At 35.3% G+C, this 19,659-nt stretch overlaps 1 protein-coding gene and 1 pseudogene across 5 annotated transcripts in view; one reads left to right on the top strand and one right to left on the bottom strand.

The window, feature by feature from the left end:
* Window positions 1-2,137: 2,137 nt before the first annotated feature.
* Window positions 2,138-19,659, top strand: part of EFCAB3 (EF-hand calcium binding domain 3) — a 306,183-nt gene continuing 288,661 nt past the window's right edge. For all 5 annotated transcript variants that reach the window (XM_073883095.1, XM_073883094.1, XM_073883093.1 and 2 more), the window contains exons 1-6: window positions 2,138-2,205; window positions 10,146-10,250; window positions 10,938-10,991; window positions 11,554-11,658; window positions 14,052-14,114; window positions 14,789-14,890. In XM_073883095.1, the coding sequence (XP_073739196.1) occupies window positions 2,181-2,205; window positions 10,146-10,250; window positions 10,938-10,991; window positions 11,554-11,658; window positions 14,052-14,114; window positions 14,789-14,890 (454 nt within the window). In that variant the 5' untranslated portion in view covers window positions 2,138-2,180. The remainder of the gene's footprint in view (window positions 2,206-10,145; window positions 10,251-10,937; window positions 10,992-11,553; window positions 11,659-14,051; window positions 14,115-14,788; window positions 14,891-19,659) is intronic.
* On the bottom strand, window positions 7,765-8,419 carry LOC112837620 (cell division control protein 42 homolog pseudogene; annotated as a pseudogene).

The raw sequence follows: 19,659 nt of genomic DNA, 5'->3' as shown, positions 1-19,659 counted from the left end.
ATATTTGTGCATGAATATTCGTAGCAGCTTTATTCATAATAGCTAAAAATTGGAAACAATCCTAATGTCCATCAACCAATCCATGGAGGGATAAACAAAGTTTGGTGCCTGTTCTTAAAGTTGCATTGATTAAAGGGGGAAAAGAAATATATAGGCAAAAAATATAAGTGAAAATTTGATTTGGAGTTTAGGGGTATTATATTAGAGAAGGTGCTTTCTGAGGACTAAGTGTGCTCTTGGTCAGTTTTCAGAATATTAATGCAAGTGATTGTGCTGCTTTTAAATTCTACCCCAGCAGCCTGGTTGATTTGGTGGAATAGAGCAAGTGTTGATTTAGGAATCTGATAGCTACAGTTTTCTGTCTCATACTAACTTTGTGACTTTAGGCAAATATCCTAACTTTTCTGAGGCTCAGTTTCTTTGTGTGTTTTTTTTAAGTCATAATAACTTTACAGAAGATTGAGATATAGTATATGAAAGCACCCATCCCATTACATGGCTTGGTAGATACTCATTAAATTCAGTTTTCTTTCCTTCCCTGAGTGAAAGAGAGATTAGAGAGGTTAAGAGATCAGATCAAAATGATGGGTTTGGAGGAGAATACTTTTAAATCTTTAAGTTTCTGTTCTAATGCTGTCAGTAGAGTTTAACATCTGAGTACTCTAAAAGAGCATTGTACCATTTGAAGAATACTCATTTTTTCGCGTTTTTATGATGTGGGGAGGGAGGATAGAAATACAACTGTAATAAAAATCATGGGAAATTGTTGATTTCCTATGCTCTGTTTCACAATTAAGAATTTCATATTCTGTTCTTGAATCTCATTGTGATCTCTGTAATTTGTACCTCGTTTTACAGCTGACGGAAATGTTGAACCCAATAAACTAATGAATAAGTGAAAGCTGTTACATGTGAGAAGTTGATGTAAAACTGAGATACTATGCTTTCAAAACATATTTTTGCAACAGACTAATTTTGTGATGATAAAAACCATGCAAAATCTCAGAAAAAACTCTAGTTCTAGAGTAAGAACGAAAATGTCTTCCATTTTCTGAATCCATATACAGTGCAAAGCACTTGATTAGATTGATTCCAAGACCATCTTTCACATCTGGGAATGTTCAGAAAGCACAACTAAAAGATGGAAAAGGAAATGAATGAAAGGGCACTGTATATCCTTCCCACATTTCCCATTCATTCCTGTATTCTGACACAGCCCCATAATACTACTGAAACTTCTCTCACGGCACCAGTAACTTGCCATTTGCCTGTTGCATTAGACATTATTCACTTTTTATTGGCGCTTTCTACTGTCTTTTATATTCGTGATAATACTAACCTTCTTCAAATTATGCTCTTTTGGCTTTTCTGTGTTGTTCTCTCTGACCTGGATCTGCTCATTCTCTGATTTCCATTTTACATACTCTCTCTGGATAATCTCATCTCTCTCTCTGTGGTTCGATCTGTCATCTATATGCTTGTGACTGTAAGTCTGTATTTCTTGTATAGTCTTCAGACTGGTATATCCAAATGCCTGCTAGACAGTTCCACTTGGATATTCCATGGGAGGCTTCTTTTTTCTCAACACATTTAAAACTGAATTCACTATTTTCCCACCTAGTCTCCTGGTCCTGTATTCTCAATCTCATTTGTGCTGTCATTGTCCATCTAGTTACCTAAGCTAGATATATGGGATTCATTTTTGAGTCCCTCATTTCCTATCACCCATTATCTGGATTATCACCTAATTTTGTAAGTTTTACATTTATAGAAACCTAAATTTAAAAATCACCACACACAGTTGAGTAGATGGATAGATTTGTGACAAACCAAGTAGAGTAAAATGTTAAATAGTAGAATCTAGATGGTGGACATAAGGGTGTTTATTGCACAATTCTTTCAACTTTGCTCTATGTTTACAAATTTTCATAATAAAACATTGAAAAAAATCCCACATATAAATCCATCAATGTCTCTCTGTCCCTGCTACCACTGCCATATTTTAGGTCAATCTCAGAAAACTAAGAATTATGCAATTAAAATGAGCCCAAATAATGATATGGAATGATGGAATTTAGCTCGTTTCTGGTTTATTGTTTTATAATTTTTGAATGAATCTGCTTTGTATCTCAGTTATGCCTTATTTTATAGCTAAAGGGAAGACTGATCTGAAAACACTGATGGATACAGTGCAAGATATTACAGGTCAGTGAGAAGTTACTGTAAATTTGAGATCCCAATTCTTTAAACTATATTTTTTCTATGATAAATATTTTACTGAAGTATGAAATACATTATTACTATATCATATAATCATGTGAGTCCAGCTTAAGAATTACTGCAAAGTGAACATATCTATTTAACTATCACCTGGTTAAGAAATAAACATTATCAATAATCCAGAAGATCTCCTATACCACTTCACAGTCACTTCCTCCATACTCTCTGGTGGTAACTGCATCCTTTAGTCTAGGACCACAGATTAGTTTCACCTCTTTTTGAAATTTGTGTAAATGGAACCATATGATTTGTGTTCCATGATGTCTGACTTCTTTAACATTATAGTACATGTTATTCTCTGAGATTCATCCATATTGTTGCATGTAGCAGCAGTTTGTTAATTTTCATTGCTTCGTGTTATAAAATCTACTAAATTATCGTCAAAGAGATCTTTAGAGAACCTGCCGTAGTGGCTGAAATGATTTCTAACTAACTCATTGTACCTGAATACATTGCTGTGCAATATTCCACTGTATAAGTATACCACAATATACCTCTCCAATCTACCATCACAGCACATTTCCAGGTTGGAGCAGTTATGAAGAACATATTGCTATGAATATTCTGTATATGCCTTTTGGTGAACATATGTGCATAATTCTAGGCCATATACCTAGAAATGAAATTGCTTTGTTATAGAATAGGATTGTGTATACTTTGTTAGATATTGTCAATCCATTTTCTAAAGTAGTTGTACCATTTTATACATCAACCAACAGTATATGAGTTTCAATTGCTTTACATCCTTGCTAATACTTCTCTCTTCTCCATTTTAGCCATTTTGGTGTGCATGCTGTAGAATCCCACTGTTACAGTTTGCATATCCCTAGTGTTTAATGATGTTGAGCACCTTTTTCATGTTTATTGGTTATTTGGATACTTCTTTTGTAAAGTTCCTTTCATGTCTGTTACCTGTTTGTCTGCTTGGATGTCTGTGTTTTACATATTGAATTTTTAAAAATATTTATTTTTTAAATTCAAATATAATTAGCATAAGGTGTTATATTAGTTTCAGGTGTACATTATGGTGGTTCAACACCTCTATATATTACTCACTGCTCATCATGCTAAGTGTACTCTTTAATCCCCATCACCTATTTCACCCATCCCCCACCCACCTCCACTCTGGTAACCATCAGTTTGTTCTCTATAGTTAAGAGTCTGTTTCTTGGTTTACCTATCTCTCTTTTTTCTGTTTGTTCATTTGTTTTGTTTCTTAAATTCCACATATGAGTGAAAACATATGATATTTGTCTTTCTCTGACTGACTTTTTTCACTTAGAATTATAGTCTCTCTCTCCATCCATGTTGCAAATGGCAAGATTTCATTCTTTTTATGGCTGAATAATATTCCATTATGTGTGTGTGTTTGTATGTGTGTGTATCACATCTTCTTTATCCATTCATCACTTGATGGACACATGGGCTGTTTCCATAATTTGGTTATTATAAATAATGCTGCAGTAAACATAGGGGTGCATATATCCTTTTGAATTAGTGCTTTTGTATTCTTTGGGTAAATACCCAGTAGTGTGGTTACCGGATCATAGGGTAGTTCTATTTTTAATTTTTTGAGGAACCTCCATAATGTTTTCCACAGTGGCTTCACCAGCTTGTATTCCCACCAACAGTGCATAAGGTTTCTTTCTCTCCAGATCCTCGCTAACAACTGTTGTTTCTTGTGTTTTTGATTTTAGCCATTCTGACAGGTGTGAGGTGATATTTCATTGTAGTTTTGATTTGCATTTCCCTGATGATGAGTGATATTGAGCATCTTTCCATGTGTTGGCCATCTGTATGTCTTCTTTGGAGAAATGTCTGTTCATGTCTTCTACCCATTTTTTAATTGGTTTATTTGGGGTTTTTTATTGTTGAGTTGTATAAGTTCTTTATATATTTTGGATACTAACCCTTTATTTGATATGTCATTTGCAAATATCTTCTCCCAGTCCATAGGCTGCCAACTTCAATCCTTTTGAATTTGTTGAGACTTGTTTTGTGGCCTAATGTGATCTATTCTGGAGAATGTTCCATATGCACTTGAAAAGAATGTGTGTTCCACTGTTTTTGGATGGAATGTTCTAAATATATCTTTTAGATCCATCTGGTCTAATGTGTCATTCAAAGCCACTGTTTCCTTGTTGATTTTCTGTCTGGATAATCTATCCATTGATGTAAGTGGGGTGTTAAAGTCCCCTACTGTTATTGTATTACTATTGATTTCTTCCTTCATATCTATTAATAGTTGCTTTATGTATTTGGGTGCTCCCATGTTAATGTCTAAATATTTACAATTGTTTTACCTTCTTGTTGGATTGTTCCTTTTATCATTATGTAATGTCCTCATTGTCCCTTGTTACAGCCTTTGTTTTAAAGTCTATTTTGTCTGATATAAGTATTTCTACCCCAGCTTTTATTTTTTCACTTCCATTTGCATGATAAATGTTTTTCCATACCTTCACTTTAAATCTGCATGTGTCTTTAGGTCTGGAATGAGTCTCTTGTACACAGCATATAAATAGGTCTTGCTTTTGTATCCATTTCATCACCCCATGTCTTTTGATTGAAGTTTTTTAGTCCATTTACATTCATAGTAATTATTGATAGGTATGCACTTATGACCATTTTCTTACTTGTTTTATGATTGATTTTGTAGTTCTTCTTTGTTCCTTTCTTGTTCTGTTCCTTTGTGGTTTGATGGCCTTCTTCAGTGATATGCTGGAATATCTTTCTTTTTATTTTTTGCATTTCTATTACAGGTTTTTGATTTGTAGTTACCATTAGGTTTATATATAATATCTTATGCATATAGCAATCTATATTAGTTTGCTCGTTGCTTAAGTTTGAACCCATTCTAAAAGCACTAAATTTGGGGCACCTGGGTGGCTCAGTCATTAAGCGTCTGCCTTTGGCTCAGGTCATGATCCCAGGGTCCTGGCATCGAGCCCCATGTTGGGCTCCCTGCTCAGCAGGAAGCCTGCTTCTCCCTCTCCCATGCCCCCTGCTTGTGTTCCCTCTCTCACTGTCTCTCTCTCTGTCAAATAAATAAATAAAATATTTAGAAAAAAAATAAAGCACTAAATTTTTACCCTGCCCTACATTTTATATATATAATATCATACTTTACGTCCTTTTATTTTGTGAATCTCTTGACTGATTTTTATAGCTATAATTGATTTTACTGCTTTTGTGATTTAACCTCCATGCTGGGTCTTTTTGTTTGTTTTTTTAAAGATTTTATTTTTTATTTATTTATTTGACAGAGAGAGCCACAGCGAGAGAGGGAACACAAGCAGGGGGAGTGGGAGAGGGAGAAGCAGGCTTCCCGCTGAGCAGGGAGCCCGACGCGGGGCTTGATCGCAGGACCCCGGGATCATGATCTGAGCCAAAGGCAGACGCTTAATGACTGAGCCACCCAGGCGCCCCCATACTGGTTTTATAAGTGATTAATCTACTACTTTTGTTATGTTTGTATACACTTGTGAAATATTTTCCTTTCCTAATTTTCTTGCTCTTGATTATGGCCTTTCCTTTCTAAAGAATTCCTTTTAACATTTCTTGTGAGGCTAGTTTAGTGGTGAGGAACTCCTTTAACTTTTGTTTGTCTGGGAAACTATCTTTCCTTCTATTCTGAATGATAGCCTTGCTGTATAGAGTATTTTTGGTTGCAGGTTTTTTCTTCTCAGCACTTTGAATCACTCCCTTCTGGCCTGCAAAGTTTCTGCTGAAAATTCAGCTGATAACTTTATGGAGTTTCCCTAGTATATAACTGTTTTCTCTTGCTGCTTTTAAAGTTCTCTCTTTACCACTATTTTTTGCCATTTTCATTATTATATGTCTTGGTGCGGACTTCCTTGGGTTGATTTTGTTGGGGACTCTCTGTGTCTCTGGATTTGTTTCCTTTCCCAAATTAGGGAATTTTTCAGCTATTATATCTTCTAATAAATTTTCTGCGCCCTTTTCTCTCTCTTCTTCTGGGATCCCTGTAATGCTATTGTTATTATACTTGATGGTGTCACTGAGTTCCCTTAACCTATTCTCATTTTTTATTATTCTTTTTTCTTTCTCCTATTCAGCTTAGTTGCTTTCCATTACTGTCTTTCAGCCTGCTGATCTGTTCTTCTGCTTCCTGTAGTCTACTTATTTACTCTAAAGTGTTTTTAATTTCAGTTATTGAGTTCTTCATCTCTGGTTCTTTTTTATATTTTCTATCTCTTTGTTGAAGTTCTCACTGAGATCCACTGATGGTAAAAATGTCAAAGTTAAGCCACTCTGGTTTTTAAAGCCAAATGTTATGGAGATTTGTCTTCACAGTGCTGGTTCCCTATGTCTAGGGTGCCTGGTACGAGGTCTAGTCCTCTCCCTTGTCTGTGCTTGTGGTGTCCCTCCCATTTGTCATTAGTCTTCCTGGGAGTTTGGTTCCAACCACATCTCTGCCTTCCTACCATTTTTTTTTCAGTGTAACCTCTTCTCTTCAATTAACTGTGGAGGGTCTATGCTACCAGTCTTCAGGTCATTTTCTGAGTTAGTTACACTGATGTGTGGATGTATATAGGTGTATCTATGGGACAAGGTGAGCTTAGGATCCTCCTACTTCACCATCTTCCCTGGAAGTCCATGTTGAATATTTTATTTATTGTCTTTTATCTATAGTTTTTTATGTATTCTGGATACACATCCATTGCAGGTTTTATAAATTGTAAATATCTCACTGTGTATTTTGCCTTTTCACTTGTATTTTATCTTCTTTTTTTTTTGACAGAGAAAATATTTTTAAAATTATTCAGTCCATTTGGTGTATTTCAAAAGGTATAGCACTTTTCTTCATTTATCAGTGAAAGAAGTTAGAAGTGAACTTCAAAAAAATATCAGCAAATGGCAAACAAATTTCCTTGAAAATCACAGTCACATATATAGCACATCCTAGAAAAGAGGAGGGGTAAAACAGGTTCCACCCACTTTCATGAGTTTCATCAAGTACTGGACCTACTCAAGGGTGGAGAGCAAGGCAACTTTCAAAGTATGTTATTGAGGCATTTACTATACTCCTTCCTAAGAGCACCAGTTGGGGAATAAGTGTTCTAAACTAGATCTAGGAAGTGGAATGTGAAATCAATCCATCCTCCTCCCCTTAAGGGCTGTCCAATGGTTCATGAATTTAAAAAACATTACTAAATGAAAACAACCCCCCCACACACACACACTCTCTCTCTCCACCAAAAAAGAAAAAAAAAACCCCAACCTAGATGTTCCATGTTATTCTCCAGTGTAGGTGGAGCCTGGGAGCAGCTTCAACAACACAAATCAGTCTATTACAGAGTCATCACAAGCACGCCTTGCTTTTAAACAAAAAAATACTTTTGAAATGACAAAACAAAAACCAGTACTAATCACTTTTCTGACAATACACAATTATTCAGATTAACTAGTATTGAGGGGGGAGGGGGACCATATCCATAGATCTTGTCTCACATGAGTGTATGTGGGTAGGTGCAGGGCATTGGTCATTACTGCAAAAACAAATTTTAATTTTTCATCTTTAGTTTGATTTAACATTACTTTTAGTACGATGCTGACACCAGCTGTGCAGAAGGACTCTGGAGAGATGTTCATAGCAGTGTACACCTGTGGCTCTCTGGTTCTGGAGGCTCCAGGCAGCCAGTATTGCCTGGTCAAATACATTCTTTAAGGCTTTCTGTGCTAGTGCAGAATACTCCACATACTTGACCACCTTCAGGTCATGGGCCAGCTTTTCAGCAGTCTCTGGAGTGACAGGCTTCTGTTTGTTCTTGGCAAGTTTCTCAATCATAGAGGACTCATCTCTAAGATCAATTCGGGTCCTGACCAGCAAGAAAGGAGTCTTTGGACAGTGGTGAGTTATCTCAGGCACCCACTTTTCCTTCACATTTTCAGATGAGGATGGAGAGACCACTGAAAAACAGACTAGAAATACATCTGTTGGTGGATAACTCAGTGGTCGTACTCTGTCATAATCCTCTTGCCCTATAGTGTCAGAAAGTCCAACAGCGTACGGCTCTCCACCAATCATAACTGTGACTGCATAGTTGTCAAAAACAGTCAGCACAGGGGCACCTAGGTGGCTGTCAGTTGTTAGGCATATGCCTTTGGTTTGGGTCATGATCTCTGGGTCCTGGGATTGAGCTCCCTTTCAGCTGGAGTCTGTTCTCCCTCTGCCTCTGCTACTCCCCTATGCTCATGCGAGAGCTCGTGCTCTCTCTCTCTCTCTCTCTCTCTCTCTCTCTCTCTCGGATACATAAATAAAATCTTAAAAAAAAAAAACAGTACATACTCAGATGGAAATTTGTTCATTGTGTAGAATATCAGAAGACACATTTTACCACAGCACCATCATCCACAACAATGCACTTTGATTGTCTCCACTTTAAATATTTCAAGTTTGATGGTGACCTCAGCTTCCCTGCCAGGATGCTGGCAGCAGTGCACAGGGTCTCCTGTTGTATTTTATCTTCTGATGAACAAAAGTTTCCCTTTCACATGTAATTGAATTAGTCAATCTTTTCTTTTATAGTTAGAGTGTTTGGGGGCTTGTTTGAGAAATCCTTGCATACACTAGGGTCATGAAAACTTTTCCTATTTTATCTTCTGGGAGTTTTGTTATTTTCCTTTCACATTTAGATCTATAATCCACTCAGAATTGATTTTTCTATATGATATGGAATAAGGGTCACTATTTTGTTTCTTTTTTTTATATTCAGTTAGCAAACATATAGTACATCATTAGTTTTTGATGTAGTGTTCAATGATTCATTGATTGTGTATAACACCCAGTGCTCATCACAACACATGCCCTCCTTAATACCCATCACCCGTCTACCCCCTCCCCCCACCCTCCTCCCTTCTGTAACTGTCTGTTTCTAAATGGATATTCAGCACTATTTATTGACAAGATGATCCTTTCCCTACTTTAATGTAAGGCCAACTAAATGTGTTGCATATATCTGGGCTTTTCATTCTTTTTGTTCTTTTTCTTTGGTCTATTTTTTGGTCCATAGCTTTAATATGTCTTGGTATCTGAAGCGTAAATCCTCCAAATTTGTTTTATTTCCTTAGACTTCTCTTGGCTATTCTTGGTGATGTCCTTTTTGTCATTAAAAATATCTGTTATTTGTGCTTTCTCTCCTTTTTTCCTTTGTCGGTCTTAATGCAGGCATTTACCACTTTTGTTAGTCTTCCAAAACCCAACATTGGCTGTATTCATTTTATTTAAAGTTTGTTTTTCACTTTAGTAATTTCTGCTTTTGTCCTTATTATTTTTCTTCTCCTTTTGGGGGTTTTAATTTGCTGTTCTTTTCGAACTTCTTGAGATAGAACCTTGGGTTATTGATCTTTTCATCTTTTCTACTATATGTGTTTAAGGGTGTAAATTTCCCTCTGAGTACACCTTTGCAAGTTTTAATATGTAATATTATTATTGTTACTCAATTCAAAATATATTCTAATTTCCAGTGTGGTTTTTTTTTGGACACATAATTTATTTAGAGAGGGATTCTTTAATTTCCAAACTTAGAGGATTTTTCTAGTATCTCTTCCTATTGATTTCTAGCTTAATCTCATACCCTATTTTAAACAGTTATTTGTACCAATCATCTTTATTATTCTAATAATTTTTAAATTATATGAACCTTAATTGTGAAATATTATTTTATAACCATCATTATGGGAACATCTCTTTTACCAGTGTTAAAGAAATACTATTCATTCTCTGTGTCTGCCAATTGACTGCTTGTTGTTTAGCAGGTATCATTATGCCTTATTTCTCTTTAATAATTTGAAATTATGATATTTAAAAAATGTTATCTTTTTCTGCTTCTTTTGTTTTGAAGGAGGAGAAGTTGACTTCAGTGAGCTGGATAATGTCCTGCAAAAAATGGGGATAGAGCCCTCACATAAAGAACACTTGGAGCTAAATAAGTCACTTCCAGTTAATGGTGGGCATTTCAACTATCAGAATCGTCTTCAAGAGAGTTCATATTGCCTGCAACAGAGTTAATATAGTCATAAAGGGAGTTTTTCAGAATTGCAAGTATCGGGTAGAATCTTCAGGGAATTAGGGTTATATCCTTAAATTATTTTATTATCGAATACTCTGCTTATTTCAGATCATTTATAAGTTAGAGTTTAAAAATAGCCATAATTTTAAGGGTGATTATTTTTAATATATAGGAATACATAAATTTCCATTTAAAACATGTAAATCAAGAGGCTCATCAATCATAATTCTTGCCATTTAGAATAAGGAATATTAATAGTTATTTTTCATTCCATTGAGATGCCTTTGGTTAAGACCTCTAGGAAACAGGAGGAGGAGGAGGAGAGATGTAGAGCTATAATAGGAGAGGGAAAAAAGGTGGACTCAGAAAAAATACAACATATGGAAGTGTTTTGCTTTGGCATGGTAGGTATTAATAATTGTCTCAGGTGCTAAAGAAATGATAGATTTACCATATATATTAAGAATTTTGTTTACACTTTTTAATATTTCTAGAAGATATTAGGTAAATTTTAGGAGCAAATTATATTATGCTCTATATTTCTGAACTTAGATATTTGGTATTATTTTAGCATGTCTAGATATTTTCTCTATGACCTAAATTATGTGTTTCTTCCATCTACAGCTAGTATAAATGTATATAAAAATAGGTTGCTGACTTGTCCAAAAGATATAATAGGTGAGTAAGATGCAAATTGAGAAGTCAGATTGAGACTCTTGTGTTTTGCCTTTTTTCTTATTAAATATTGCTTCCTGCCATTCTCACATATATTTCCATAATTAGTTTTAATATATATGTTCGTATTGATGAAATAATTTTGTTTTATATTTAAAAGATGTTCTAAATATTTAGGTTTACCTCAACTTTGGATGTGGAAATAATAAAATGTAGGCCTAGCTATAAAAGTTTAAGATAGTATATCTTGAAATACAGTGACCAAACTCAACTTGATTTGTATAGATATTTATATGAAAAACTGTTAGATTTGCTGTTTTGCTGCCAAAATTAACCTGAATGGTTTCTCAGCCCTATTTCAATGTATTGTTATGCAAGCTTATCTTCAATATTAGATGTATCAGATATAAATGAATGGATTAATTTTAGTCCATTAATGACTCTCTTTAAACACTTAAATGTCCTTAACCTCTTTTTACAATGAAATTAATAACTACTATACATAGGAATTAATATTATATTTTGACTTTTATTTTAATTTCCTCAGGTCTTTCTTTTTTTATAGGGTTGCAGGTTGATGACCATGACCTTGACTCTATTCTTGAAAACATGGCAATCAAACTTACAGCTGAGGAACTTAATGATCTTACTCCAACTCTACCAGTTGATGGTGAGTGATTTAGGTATCATTGTACCTTCCTGAAAAGGAAGGTACCTTCCTGAAAATTTGGGTTTTGAGGCTGATATTTTTTATAGGACTTATGTAGCTGAAATAAGAATGATTTTTTCTCTTAATATAATAATCTAAAGTTGGTACTTTTTCACTATTCATTTATTCAGCAAATATTTACTGAGCACTGTATGTCAGGTGTTATGCTAAGCGCTAGAGATAGAATGGTGAATAAAAATAAACATAGTCCTTGACCTAAGGAGCTTAATGTCTAGTATATCACAATTCTTAGTATTCTAGTTGAAGCTGAGAATGTTGCTTTCACAGGAACAAGGGCTACAGGGTTTCAGCCAAAATGTATGACATTTTTCCTAGTTATATATAGGCCATATCCTTGGACCAGATTTCATGATTCAAGGTCAGAATTATAGATATTAAAGAAAATATTAATTAGGATTGAAGTGTGATGAATCACAGAGTAATCCCCACTTTAAATAAACTGAAATAGAATATGTTTAGCTGGGCACAATCCAATGAGATCAAGAAATATCACCTAGAAACATTTTACTGAATACTGCCTCTTACACGTAAATATGTTTTTTTCATATGATTCAAATGCTATTTAGTTATATCTTTGCCATGGGTTTCCATACCCTTCTAATAGGGTGAGGTTTTTTTCCAAAAGATATTTTTTATTAAATCATTCCTTAATTTTCTAGTACTGTTGTGTACCAATGAAAAATATGTAGTTTTTTATTTGCTTATTTTCTTTATGCTTTTAAGTTTTATTGGGATATCAGGAAAAGATAATTAGGTGAAGCTATCAATAATTGCCAGATAAGGTAATTTTTAGCTTCTCACCTAGTTTAGTTAGTTTAGAAACTCACCTGGGGATGTCAGATAAAAGGCAGAGTAAGAGCCACCAAAAAACTCTCTCTTCCATAAAAGCAGTGAGAAAACTGGCAAAAATTATCAAAATTAACATTTTTAGGACTGGACATTAACCAAAGGTTTGCTGCAATCTGAGGAGCATTTTTTAAGAAAAAAAGACTGAATCTCTGTAAGAGTAGTAGGCTCTGTGATGTTTTAACTTGCCATATTCCCATCCCCTGTCTTACAGCTCCATAATAGTCTTGAAAAATAACACTCTATATTTGCAGTGAAAACTAGTAGCCTGGAAGCCACTGGAGGGAACAGTGGGGAGGCTGGAGCTCTTTCAAAGCCTTATTCCCTAAGAATTGTCATTATCTGGTCTGTTTGGTGGTTCTTTGGAGTGAGGCTTTATATCTGTCACCCTTCATGTATGAATTAATGAATGGAGAATTAATGAGTGTGGAAAGATGAATCAAGAGATGAACTGAAATAAGCAGAAAAGAATAAGAAAAAAATAATTATTTGGAGTAATAAAGAACTAATAGCTATTGCTGCAATGGTAGAGTAATAATTAGTCACCAGCCATTCTGAAAGGGACACTGATTAAAGAGAAGAACAGAAAGTACATTAGTAAAAGATGTGAGATGAGAATTCTGGTCTTTACTTAATTTTTTTTATTATGTTAATCACCATACATTACATCATTGGTTTTTGATGTAGTGTTCCATGATTCATTCTTTGCATATAACACCCAGTGCTCCATGCAGAACGTGCCCTCTTTAATACCCATCACCAGGCTAACCCATCCCTCCACCCCCCTCCCCTCTAGAACCCTCAGTTTGGTTTTCAGAGTCCATCGTCTCTCATGGTTCATCTCCCCCTCCGATTTCCCCGCCTTCATTCTTCCTCTCCTGCTATCTTCTTTTTTTTTTTCTTAATATATAATGTATTATTTGTTTCAGAGGTACAGGTCTGTGATTCAACAGTCTTTCACCATTCACATCGCTCACCATAGCACATACCCTCCCCAATGTCTGTCACCCAGCCACCCCATCTCTCCCACCCTCCACCACTCCAACAACCCTCAGTTTGTTTCCTGAGATTAAGAATTCCTCATATCAGTGAGGTCATATGATAGATGTCTTTCTCTGATCGACTTATTTCGCTCAGCGTAATACCCTCCCGTTCCATCCACGTCATTGCAAATGGCAAGATTTCATTCTTTTTGGTCTTTACTTCTTTTACTCTTGGTACCTGCATGAGTTTTGTGTCCCTGCCAGAACTGAAAGTTTCCAGAGAAAACATGGACAGCATGAATTGCCCGAAGAGTCTATTTTGCTAATACAGACTGAATCCTAGAAAGCCTGAAATTAAGAATTGAAAATGCACTCAAATTAAATAGTGGAAATACTGGACTCTGCCTGGAGTTTTTTCACAGCATAGATACTTTATGTTTTTATTCTAAAGCTCTGTCTTTTTCTGGATCCCAACTTAGCCTTTTTTTTTTTTTTTTTTAACAGCTAATGGGAAGTTTGGTGTCAGTATCTTAACAGATGGAATGGATGGAGTAAAAGCTATTAGAGGTAACATCTTAGAATAACACCTAAGAGTAAGGTGCTACTAGAAATCTGAGAACCAAATTATTTTCACTAAGTAATATAATGCTCTTTCCACATCATGATTATATGGACTTTAAAAATCTCTCCCTACACTTCTTTAAAAAAATGTTTATATATAAATGCGTACAGTTAGATGCTGGATTATCAGAACTTTTAGCAATAAAACTTCAGTGCTCTTTGTTGTTTCCAAAGTCATTATCTAGAGTCTTTGCCAATAATTAGCATATCTTCTTTCATGACAGGAAAGCTAAATTCCAGTTCAACACAGTAAACAGTGAAGGAAAATTTTGGTAAAGTTAGAGGTAATCTCAAAATAAAGCAATAAAAATGCTGATAAAACTATTTAGATCAGCAATCTGTATCATTCTAATTTCCTGCAAAGTTTATACTTGTAATTGCATGTTCTGTTGCCTTGCCTATCATTTGGAGATTATATTAGACTTAACAAGAAAGTTTATCTGAAGACCCAAAGGCCCATTTGTTTGGTTGGGTCTCTTTTCATCCAGCAGTTGGCTGTAATGCTGCAAAGACAATTTTTTTTTATTTTATTTATTTTTTAAGACAATTTTTTTTAATTATATGGAATCATGACATCATTCACAATAATGCCAGAAGTCTTCATTTCTTTTGCTTTGAAGGAAAGGTTGATGTCAATGACTTGAAAAAAGTTCCAGGAAACATGGGGAGAGAACTCAAAGATAAGAAACATGGGGAGTTGGTGAACAATCTGCCAATCAATGGTGAGAATTTCTGTAACAATTCTATTTCCTATCTAAGTAAAAATGAAAGAATGTCCAAAAAAATCTTTAAAAGGCATTACTGTTTTATCTTAAGAAGAAATACCAACTGTGTCATCTCATTTTTAGTTTGTGAATCAGTTGGCTCTTGTCAGAAATCCTGTGACCATGGATGAGAAATGCTGGCTATTATTCTTGAATCCATTGTGAGTCCTAAAGTTTAAAATGAGAATTAAGAGAAAAATGGAGGCATTGAAAAGTATTCAATGGAAATAAATGAGAAATCACAAAGAATAAATGAATGGGGAGTGTTCAGCATGCTAGAGGCCCAGCAATAGAGGCCCATAATGAAGAGTGGCTTATTTTTTCCATTTCACATATTTTTTAAAATTATTGAGAGTACAGTTGTACTTTAGGGATATATAAAGTCTGACTCTGAAATGATGGCTTGTCTGTTGCCTTAATGAATCTTCATATCATTTTGGCGAGATTTTGATTTGTATCTTTCTTAAAGCTGATAGAAAGATCTATCAGAATAGGCTAATGGATGGCACGAAGGCCTTTTTTTTAGTTTCTTTATTTTTAATTGAAGTATAGTTGACATACAATATTAGTTTCAGGTGTACAACATAGTGATTCAACAATTACACACATTACAGAACTACTCACTGTGTTAAATGTAGATATCATCTGTCATCACACAAAGTTATTACAATATTATTGACTATATTCCCTATGCTATGCTCTTCATCCCTGTGATTTATTTTCTTTATAACTGGAAGCTTGTACCTCTTAATCTCCACCTGTTTCACCTATCCTTCACCCACCTCTACTCTGGCAACCACCAGTTCTCTATATATTTGAGTCTGTTGTTATTTGTTTGTTTTATTTTTTAGATTCCATATGTAAGCAAAATCATATGGTATTTGTAGTTCTCTGTCTCACTTATTTCACTTAGCATAATACCCTCCAGGTCCATCCGTGTTGTCATTAATGACAAGATTTCATTCTTTTTTATGGCTGAATAGTATTCCATCATGTATATATACCCCATCTTCTTTATGCATTCATCTACCAATGGACACCTAGTCTGCTTCCATACTTCGCTATTGTACAAAATCTGCAGTGAACATAGTACACGTATATCTTTTCAAATTAGTGTTTTCATTTTTTTCTCATAAATACCCAGAAGTGGACTTACTAGATCATATGGTACTTCTATTTTTAGTTTTTTTTATTATGTTGTGTTAATCACCATACATTACATCATTAATTTTTGATGTAGTGTTCCACGATCCATTGTTTGTGCATAACACCCAGTGCTCCACGCAGAACGTGCCCTCTTTAATACCCATCACCGGACTAACCCATCCCCCTACCCCCTCCCCTCTAGAACCTTCAGTTTGTTTCTAAGAGACCATAGTCTATCGTGGTTCGTCTCCCCCTCCAATTTTCCCCCCTTCATTCTTCCCTTCCTGCTATCTTCTTCTTTTTTTTTAAACATATAATGTATTATTTGTTTCAGAGGTACAGGTCTGTGATTAAACAGTCTTACACATTTCACAGTGCTCACCATAGCACATACCCTCCCCAATGTCTATCACCCAGCCACCCCATCTGTCCCACCCCCCACCACTCCAGCAACCCTCAGTTTGTTTCCTGAGATTAAGAATTCCTCATATCAGGCGCCTGGGTGGCTCAGTTGGTTAAGCGACTGCCTTTGGCTCAGGTCATGATCCTGGAGTCCTGGGATAGAGTCCCACATCAGGCTCCCTGCTCAGCAGGGAGTCTGCTTCTCCCTCTGACCCTCTTCCCTCTCATGCTCTCTATCTCTCATTCTCTCTCTCTCAAATAAATAAATCTTAAAAAAAAAACGAATTCCTCATATCAGTGAGATCATATGATACATGTCTTTCTCTGATTGACTTATTCTGTTCAGCATAATACCCTCCAGTTCCATCCACGTCGTTGCAAATGGCAAGATTTCGTTCCTTTTGATGGCTGCATAATATTCCATTGTGTGTGCGTGTGTGTGTGTGTGTGTGTGTGTGTATAGATATAGATATAGATATAGATATCTATATATATACATACCACGTCTTCTTTATCCATTCACCTGTCAATGGACGTCTTGGCTCTTTCCACAGTTTGGCTATCGTGGACATTGCTGCTATAAACATTGGGGTGCACATACCCCTTTGGATCCCTACATTTGTATCTTTGGGGTAAATACCCAGAAGTACAATTGCTGGATCATACAGTAGCTCTATTTTCAACTTTTTGAGGAACCCCCATACTGTTTTCCAGAATGGCTGCATCAATTTACATTCCCACCAATAGTACACAATGGTTCACTTTTCTCCTCATCTTCACCAACACTTATTATTTCTTATTTTTTTGATACTAGCCATTCTGATGGTGTGAAGTAATACCTCATTTTGGTTTTGATTTGCATTTCCCTGACAATGAGTGATGCTGAGCATCTTTTCATGTGTCTGTTGGCCATCTGTATGTCTTTTTTGGAAAAGTGTCTATTCAGGTCCTCTGCCCATTTTTAAATTAGATTATTTGCTTTTTTGGTATTCAGTTGTATGAGTTCTTTATATATTTTGGATTTTAACCCCTTACTAGATACATCATTTACTAATGTCTTCTCCCATTCATTAGGTTGTCTTCATGTTTTGTTGATAGTTTCTTTTGCTGTGCAATAAAGGTCTTTAGGAGAAGGAAGGGAAAAATGAAGGGGGGGGAATCAGAGGAAGAGATGAACCATGAGAGACTATGGACTCCAAGAAACAAACTGAGGGTTTTAGAGGGGAGGGGGGGTAGGGGGATGGATTAGCCTGGTGATGGGTATTGAGGGCACATACTGCATGGAGCACTGCGCGTTATATGAAAACAATGAATCGTGGATCACTACATCAAAAACTAATGATGTATTGTATGGTGACTAACATTAACATAATAAAATTAAATTAAATTTAAAAAATAAAGAAAAAAGACATAAGATATTAAATTTTGATACTTGCCACCTTTCAAATACTTTGATAGCACATTTATGCTTCTTTTAATCCATCTGTACTTTTGTGGACAATCTACATTATATCTTGGGGGATGGAGTTCCATAATTTATAGAAGGTTTACAATTTGTGGCAAAAAAGAAAATAAGTCTAGTCTGAAGAGTGATTAATAAACAAAAAATTAGGGTGCCTAGCTGGCTAAGTTGGTTAAGCATCTGCCTTTGGCTCAGGTCATGATCTCAGGGTCCTGGGATCAAGCCCCACATTGGGCTTCCTGCTCAGCTGGGAGTCTGCTTCTCCCTCTGCCTCTGCCCCTGCCTGCTCTCGTACTCTCTCTCTCTCACTCTGTCGCTCTCAAATAAATAAATAAATAAAATATTTTTAAAAAATAAAAAATTAGTAATGGTTAGGGAAATTTACTCAGAAAAAGAAAAATTTCCCTGGGTATCATCAACAACAACAACAAAAAATCACACTTATTAGATGGAAGTATGAAATTTGTTATCTCCACAACTGTATTTCACTGAGCAGTTCATCAATTTCCTTTAATACTTTCTGCTATATGGATTGATCAAGGGAAGAGATTTTATTCTAACTCTATTATTGAACATCTTTTAAATATCAAAGAATTTAGTTAGCTATTGTCTTTATGCTAAAACTTATAACTATACAGGAATTAATAGTTTGGGTCCCATTTAAGAGTCACTAAATTTTGGTCTTTTTCTCTCAATTTCCTAAGGAGGTGGGGATGATTAATATCAACAAATTGTACACTTTTCTGGAAAACAGGCTGAACCTCATAGAAAAGGAATTTAAAAATCTGAGACTGAACATGCAAGTTAACACTGAGCATTTAATATAGCATTGAGCCACTCAGGAAGTCTTGGGTTTATGAAGTGATGGAAAGAATCTCTAAAGCTACTAATTTGGCACCAAGAAGACATTTTAAAAAATCACAGAAGAACACATCTCTAAATAGAAATAAATGCTATCCTAAAACCTTATGTTAAAATTTATTATATCAGCAACTTCTTTCACTGTGAATCATAAGCAATGCTGAGGTTTCTAAAGGCTACAAAAGACAAGAGAAAATTCAGGGAAAAGAAAAAAGCTGGGGACAGGGAGAGTGCAAATAAAATGAAAAAACCTTAAATGGAGAAATCAAATAAATGTAGGTCTACACAGCAAACACTGAAGTGAAGGATTAGCAATTGATCAGCTGAAATGATCTGGGAATTCAGGCAAATGAGAAGTACTACTTGTTCTTGTTTGGAACAATGTGATCTGTGGTCCAACAGCTCTAGGTGCTTAGGCACATTTTGCTTAGGCATATTTTGCTATCTCCAGTTGTCCTAAGATAAGGTAAAAGGAAATAGGTTCTAGTTTTATCCATCCTGTTAAATTTTTCTGAATAATTAGAAAAGTCAAATGACTCTTGATAGTCCTATTTAAAGTGTTAAATGATAATACAAAGACATGAATTATATTTTCTCTTTTTTTAAATCATTAACACAGGCTAATTAAATCAATAATACAAAGATGTGGTATATATACACAATGGAATATTATGCAGCCATCAAAAGGAATGAGATCTTGCCATTTGCAATGACGTGGATGGAACTGGAGGGTGTTATGCTGAGTGAAATAAGTCAATCAGAGAAAGACATGTATCATATGACCTCACTGATATGAGGAATTCTTAATCTCAGGAAACAAACTGAATGTTGCTGGAGTGGTGGGGGGTGGGAGGGA

This window comes from Callorhinus ursinus, unplaced genomic scaffold (assembly GCF_003265705.2).
Source record: "Callorhinus ursinus isolate GAN/ISIS: 27379988/994484 unplaced genomic scaffold, GSC_fseal_2.0 scaffold50, whole genome shotgun sequence".
NCBI classification, from domain to species: domain Eukaryota; kingdom Metazoa; phylum Chordata; class Mammalia; order Carnivora; family Otariidae; genus Callorhinus; species Callorhinus ursinus.
This window is presented reverse-complemented; position numbering and strand designations above follow the sequence as displayed.